At 42.0% G+C, this 7,426-nt stretch overlaps 2 protein-coding genes across 5 annotated transcripts in view; one reads left to right on the top strand and one right to left on the bottom strand.

The window, feature by feature from the left end:
- The window catches only part of FKBP1B (FK506 binding protein 1B, 12.6 kDa), a 17,085-nt gene extending 15,927 nt beyond the window's left edge, over positions 1–1,158 (top strand). For 2 of the 3 annotated variants that reach the window (XM_011972717.1, XM_011972716.1), the window contains exon 4: positions 545–1,158. In XM_011972717.1, coding sequence (XP_011828107.1) covers positions 545–673 — 129 coding nt within the window. In that variant the 3' untranslated portion in view covers positions 674–1,158. Of the gene's footprint in view, positions 1–499 lie in introns of all 3 variants that reach the window. The other variant, XR_001005203.1, reaches the window with a different exon arrangement.
- Positions 1,159–5,387: 4,229 nt separating this feature from the next.
- SF3B6 (splicing factor 3b, subunit 6, 14kDa) overlaps positions 5,388–7,426 on the bottom strand; it is a 12,430-nt gene continuing 10,391 nt past the window's right edge. For both annotated transcript variants that reach the window (XM_011972714.1, XM_011972715.1), the window contains exons 3-4: positions 5,821–5,959; positions 5,388–5,657 (exon numbers count right to left, since the gene is read on the bottom strand). In XM_011972714.1, coding sequence (XP_011828104.1) covers positions 5,568–5,657; positions 5,821–5,959 — 229 coding nt within the window. In that variant the 3' untranslated portion in view covers positions 5,388–5,567. The remainder of the gene's footprint in view (positions 5,658–5,820; positions 5,960–7,426) is intronic.

Below are 7,426 nucleotides of genomic sequence, written 5' to 3'. Positions count from 1 at the left end.
CCGTATTAGCCAGGCTGGTCTTGAACTTCTAGACTCAAGTCATCCGCCCACCTTGGCCTCCCAAAGTGCTGAGATTACAGGTGTGAGCCACCGTGGTTGGCCACAGTAGGTCCCCCTTGCCACCTTGCTGGTGACTCTCGTCTCTAAACCACTTTAATGAACTGCTCCTGTCACCTACTTGAGTATTTACATGTGCTATTCATATACCCTCTTTCCTAAAGAGGCCTATTCTTTGGAAGAGGGTGAACAAATGAAAGTGTTTCAGTCATATACAAATTGAATAACCAGTAATGTTTGTCAGATGCATGAATTTGAGAACGCTCTGTGAGGGTTACTGCCCCACAGTCACATTTCTGCTGAAGCAGAATCTGCATTTGTTACAGCTCTTAGCAAAATTTCAATGTAACCCATGTAAAATTCATCTGAGATCTTCAGAGTTAACACTGAGGATGGTTTGGGAAAATGCCATAGTCATCTAACTTTTTTCTTTTAAATCAAGCTGCGTCCTCTTTCTCCTCTCCCCATCTGCCCCCATCCCTGCTAGATGAGCTTGGGGCAGAGGGCGAAGCTGACCTGCACCCCTGATGTGGCATATGGAGCCACGGGCCACCCCGGTGTCATCCCTCCCAATGCCACCCTCATCTTTGACGTGGAGCTGCTCAACTTAGAGTGAAGGCAGGAAGGAACTCAAGGTGGCTGGAGATGGCTGCTGCTCACCCTCCTAGCCTGCTCTGCCACTGGGACGGCTCCTCCCATTTGGGGCTCTTGATCAGTGTGCTAACCTCACTGCCCCATGGCATCATCCATTCTCTCTGCCCAAGTTGCTCTGTATGTGTTCGTCAGTGTTCATGCGAATCCTTGCTTGAGGAAACTTCGGTTGCAGATTGAAGCATTTCAGGTTGTGCATTTTGTGTGATGCATGTAGTAGCCTTTCCTGATGACAGAACACAGATCTCTTGTTCGCACAATCTACACTGCCTTACCTTCACTTAAGCCACATACACAAGGTGCTGAGACATGAAATGTACATGGCGTACACAGAGGGACTTGAGCCAGTTACCTTTGCTGTCACTTTCTCTCTTATAAATTCTGTTGGCTGCTCACTTAAACAATGTCCTCTTTGGAAATATGTAAAATAAAGGCTCTGTGCTTGACAAACTCCTGTCCATCCTTATTTTAGGTAGGAAGTGCTCTGTGGACCACACAAGCCAGTTGCCCCTGGGAAAGAGTGGAAAGGAAGCAGGGTTCCAAGTGGCTAGGCAAGTGATAAATATAATAGCTACAATGTGAGCATTTTACATGCTGGGCCTTGTTCTACATACTTTTTTATTTATTTATTTATTTATTTATTTGAGATGGCGTCTCGCTCTGTCACTCAGGTTGGAATGCAGTGGCACAATCTTGGCTCACTGCAACCTCCGCCTCCATGGGTTCAAATGATTCTCATGCTCACCACAACGCCTGGCTAATTTTTGTATTTTTAGTAGAGACAGGGTTTTGTCATACTGACCAGGCTGGTCTTGAACTCCTGACCTCAAGTGATCTACCTGCCTTGGCCTCTCAAAGTGATGGGATTACAGGTGTAAGCCACTGTGCCTGGCTGTATATAGTTTTAAATTATTACCATCGATCCTCTAAGCAACCCTGCAAAGTAGATATTACCTGCCACTCATCTCAGGCTCAGAATCCTCCTCTACATAACTAAAGAAATACAGGCTCCAAATCTTGTAGCTTAGCAATCAGATGTGGGATTTGAGCACCTTATGTGCTCTTGCAATCTCTGTTTGGACTACAGCCAGAGGGATGAGCCCCACTCACCCAGATGGAAACAGAACACTTTGTGCGTCCAAACAAATAACGGTGTATTAAGGGCTTGAAGTCATATACTAACTCACACTGGGAAGTTCCTTGTGAAAACAATGTGTGATTCTGAGCTTGTTTTCACATACACTGCTTAGTTTCACCTAGATTTGTTCTGACTTACACTGAGGAATTACTTTTGGGAAAAACGTATGATTCTGAACTTCTTTCCACATATAGTGCTTATTTCATCAACATTTATTGTAACTGACCAGAAACACCAGTTAGGTTTTACAATCAACCCACTTATTGGTATAGGTTATGTATAGGTCAGAGGAGCCTGGGGCAATGTGCTCAAACATTTTTCTCTCTTTTTTTTTTTTTTTGAGACGCAGTCTCACTCTATTGCCCAGGCTGGAGTGCAGTGGGTAATCTTGGCTCACTGCAAGCTCTGCTTCCTGGGTTCACGCCATTCTCCTGCCTCAGCCTCACGAGTAGCTGGGACTACAGGCGCCCGCCACCACACCCGGCTAATTTTTTGTGTTTTTAGTAGAGACGGGGTTTCACCATGTTAGCCAGGATGGTCTCAACCTCCTGACCTTGTGATCCGCCTGCCTCAGCCTCCCAAAGTGCTGGAATTACAGGCGTGAACCATTGCGTCCAGCCTCAAACATTTTTCTTTCAGTTGGTATAGGGTGAGAAAAACTCCTGGCCATAGTTGGGGTTATTCTTTTTTTTTTTTTTAAGCATTTATTTATTATTTAAAAAAAAATAGAGATGGGGGAATCTCACTATGTTGCCCAGGCTGGTCTCGAACTCCTGGCCTCAAGCTATCTTCTCTCCTCAGCCTCCCAAAGTGTTGGGATTACGGGTTTAAATTACTGCACTCAGCCAATAGGGTTTTCTATCAGTGACAACTTGAAATTGTTTCAAGATTGAGGAGGGAGGGGCTGGTAACAGGTACTGCTAGTGTTTCTCATAGACCCACTGATACATGTCACATGATGTCATATACATGCTATGAGGCCATATCATCTTGGCTACATGATCTACCTTTTTTGTCTCCAAGAAATCCTGGCTGTATTCCTTTGCTGAGGGTGGAGGAGCTAATGAAGAAGCAGAGGTTTAGGACGCACAAAATAAGAGAAAGGAACTGCCTTGCATTTTAGTCACCCAAAGTCCCTGTGCTCACCTCTACTGTGGGACTAGACCAGCCAGAAGGTATTTCCTTCAGAATGTCTTGGTTCCTGACTTTCTTTGATGACACAAATGCCTACAATAATTTCTTAGAAGTCAGCCTGCATAAAAGACATATGCATATTTTCTCTTGTGACACCAATAACTAAATATGGCATAAAGGACTATTTCAGGTGCCCACTATGGGGCATATAAAAGATCTTGGTCTAGAGTATTTATAGCTGAGGCGGGTCAAAGAAGACACCCACTAAGAGAACTCCCCCAAAAGTGCAAACACATACTGGCTAGCACCTGGAGAGGACAGACTAGGCTCTGCAGGTAAACTGGGAAATGAACCATTTTACTGGAGCTTTAAAAGATGATGCAGAAAATTATGATGCAGCATACTAATGAGTTTGGACATTGGCCTGTGAAAGCCACTAAAGTTGTTAAACAGAAGAGCAATAATGAGATCAAGGTCGCCGGGCGCGGTGGCTCAAGCCTGTAATCCCAGCACTTTGGGAGGCCGAGACGGGTGGATCACGAGGTCAGGAGATCAAGACCATCCTGGCTAAGAGGGTGAAACCCTGTCTCTACTAAAAAATACAAAAAACTAGCCGGGCGAGGTAGCGGGCGCCTGTAGTCCCAGCTACTCGGGAGGCTGAGGCAGGAGAGTGGTGTAAACCCGAGAGGCGGAGCTTGCAGTGAGCTGAGATCCAGCCACTGCACCCCAGCCTGAGGGACAGAGCGAGACTCCGTCTCCAAAAATAAAAAAAAATAAAAAAATAAGATCAAGGTCACGTCAGTTGTTTTCAAACTTTCAGTCAATGAATTCTCTATTCATACAAATTTTTTCTTAGAAACTCAAAAATTTAACCTAGATGAAAGTCAAGCAGCTCTGGCACACATATGTGCACATATAAACACAGTCATCTGTTGCACTCTTAAAAGCATTTGAAAAACTGAACTTTGGATGCCTTGTGCAAAGGACTGATCGTAATTATATCCTCAGCATCTTGGTGCAGTACTGTGTGCAGAGTGGGGGGTCAGTGTTTGTCCACTGAGTGCAAGTTCTTGTAACTTAATTGGGACAGGATATGGAATTTCCAAATTAGAGGGAAGTTTTAAAAGTCTTAACTTTAGGTCACGAAATTCAGCTAACATATATCAATCCAAATGATGGACTGGTCATGATTGCTAATAGAAGGAATTTCTCCTTGTTATTAAAACAACTACACCAGAGGCAAGCTAGCCTGCCACTTAGACAAATCACACTCTAAGTTTTAAAGTCTAATTTCAGTTTTTCTCTTACAAGAAAGTCTTTTAGAAAATTCTTTTTACATTACCTAAAGGCACAACATGCATTACAAAAACCAATAATGCACTCATAAAAGCATTCAAAAGAAAATTACAGCTCTGGCTCCTTTCTTATCTGCCCACCCTTAGAAATGACTCTACTCTCTTACACTGCTTTCAAAAAACACTCAGATACAATTAAAAGCAGAATTGATGCTCTTTGTCCATTGAAATGATTCAGTGTATGTACCCTTCAAATTGATTTTAGGTTCCAATTACACACAAAACAATTAGTCCATGTTTTCCCATTTGGTCCATGCCTAAGCAATAAAAAGCAAATCATTGCTATATTCTCCTAAGCTGCCATGATGATGAATGGGGTAATAACCATACTATTTCCATGTCATGGGAACTTATGATAATAAGAATGAGCATTAAGTATTTTATTTATGGTAAAGATATATTATGAACTAAGGTCCAAAATATATACAGATGCTTAATAACTAAAGGAAAAGGCTACAGAAATACAATCTTAGACATATAACAACCAACACCACTACCCAAGCAGCTTGCTCTCAAATTTCTACCAATGTGACAACCATTATGTACCCATAATAATTTTTTAAAAAATTTAAAGAGGCAAATCTAAGTTTCTAACAATGTACTATCATCTAAGTGACCATTTCTATAACAGACCTCTGTTCTAAAGACAAGGGTACCCATATTGACAAAGGTGTTTTGTTAACTATAAAGCAAGCATTATTCACATGTAAAGGCTTTGTTAATAACTGGTTGTTATCACATCAGCTTTGTATGTTAGCATTTTATTCATTCAACCAACATCATGAGCTTTGGTTTCCTCACCTGCAAAATGCAAATACCTATCTTCACTGAGTTGTTATGAAGGTTTAATTATTAATAGACATTCAATAAACAGCAAGTTCCTTTGATGGCTAAGCATTGCACTGGGCCCTGGAGGCATTAAGAATTTACATTAAGAAGTCCTGTTCTCAAGAAGCACAGAATCCCTAGGAGCACCTACAATTGTTGATAAGCTTCGACTGTTTTTTCCTGGTATCAAACAGGAAGGGAAAGTTCAAGAGAAAAGATTGAGGTGTTTCACAAAAAGCTGTAAGTTTATTAACACAATGTATTCTAATATGTATCAAAGTTTCAAGTAGGTCATGATGAATCTCAAATTAGAAATCACAATATTTAGTATTAATTAAAAAGGAAAAAAAAGTGGAAAATTGTCATTCATGGGATTTAGTCCAAAATGAAAACGCAGAAAACATTTATTTTGGTGGATCTGTGTTGATGCCATATTTCTCCTTGAGAAGCTTCAACTGTTCCTCCTTTTTCTTTGTGTCCATCTTCTGAAATGCCTGGAAATGTGGTAAGCACCAAAATTAAATTACCAATCTATAGCCAAATGAATTTCATCAATAGCATTAGCCAAAAAACAAAGTCACAGTAGACATATATCATCACAGTACAGTTCTACACTAATTCTCAAATGACATCACTACACAATGAGAACTTACTTACCCTGTTGGCATTATAGTACAAAACCACAAGGTATCTGTTACAAACATTGAATCCCGATAGGTGATCACATGCATTCTTGGCATCAAAGATGTCCTCATAGACCACATAAGCTGTTCCTCTAGTTTCAGGTGTGTTCCCCCTGGAGAGTTAAATCAAATTTAATTAAGATATACATTTACCGAGCATTGATAGTTGACTTACAGAACTGTCTTTTAAAAACAGTAAATTGAAATACGTTTTTAGTTAAGTATTTTGAAATCAACCTGAAACCATTAGAAGAAATAAACACGGATAGATATACTGGATAAACCTGTAATTTCTTGAATTAGGTAATTTTGCTTTTCGCTTTTATCTTAAGTAAAATATCTATGGGTCAAGCTGACTGTCACATCAGGAATACTAAGAACACAGCTACTACACAGAACAGCCTCGCGAGTTGTGGGGACTACAAGTGCTCTTGCCACCCTGACTGGCTCTACGATGTCTTTGTTTTGTTTTGTTTTTGTTTTTTTTTTAGATAGAATCTCACTCTGTTGCCTAGGCTAGAGTGCAAGTGGCACGATCTCAGCTCATTGCAACCTCTGCCTCTCAAGTGATTCTTGTGCCTCAGCCTCCCAAGTAGCTGGGACTACAGGCATGTGCCACCAAGCCCAGCTAATTTTTGTATTTTTAGTAGAGACAGGGTTTTGTCATGTTCCCCAGGCTGGTCTCCAACTCCTGACCTCAAGTGATCCGCCTGCCTCACCCTCCCAAGGTGTTGGAATTACAGGCATGGGCCAACACAAACGGTCTACATTCATTTTTAATACAACTCAAATGCTAATGCATGATACAGCTGTGTGGCTAAGGAGAAGGGCTAGGCTTCTGCGAAGATGGGAGTGGAAGTGTGCTTGTGGACAGGGTTATCTGTGAGCCAGGGCAGAATGCTGGACGGTGGCCGGAAGTGGAAGCTGACCTTACTCATGGATACAGGGTTGCTGTTAGTGTAGGTATTCCTGGCTACTTCCTTCCTTCACCTCACCAACTTCCTCTGGGAGAGGTAGAGAGGTTTGAGGAGCAATGGAACACTAAACTGCAGGCAGCAGATGGCCATGTGACTGTTAGTGGAGACAATGGGTAGAGGTCTCACTCAGTTCAGGCTCTGGGTGACAATATGGCCCCCTTGCCTCCATCTGTGTTCCAACTACCCAGTGCAACTGTGGAATGAGGTTTAAGACTGTGGGCTGACTCTCCATCTGCCACAGTCCCTACATAGGGTTGAGTAAAAGCAGTGGAGCCATGGGAAGAGGAGGTAGCTGCCTAGACTTGATCTAGGACAGGACTATAGTCTGGGCCCTGCTCAAGCTTGTGCTTCCTGTAAAATTGAAAAGGTATAGGGTACTGCGGGTGATTGGAGGGTGCCACTGTCAATGAATGTGCTCACTTTGTCAGGTTGTGTGAGCCTGACAAGGGGTTTTAGAATGTTCTTTAGACTCTGGGAAGTCTTAACAACTTTCAGACTTTTGACTTTTAAAAACTTAACAAGATTTTCAGTTCCTTAAGAGCAAAGGTGATCTTATGCGTACTTCATTCACTCCTTTAGTGCCATGCATAAGGCAGATGCTAA

The sequence above is a fragment of the Mandrillus leucophaeus genome, unplaced genomic scaffold, assembly GCF_000951045.1.
Source record: "Mandrillus leucophaeus isolate KB7577 unplaced genomic scaffold, Mleu.le_1.0 Scaffold13, whole genome shotgun sequence".
NCBI lineage: Eukaryota > Metazoa > Chordata > Mammalia > Primates > Cercopithecidae > Mandrillus > Mandrillus leucophaeus.
The sequence above is the reverse complement of the archived record's forward strand: the minus strand, read 5'-3'. Positions and strand labels throughout refer to the sequence as shown.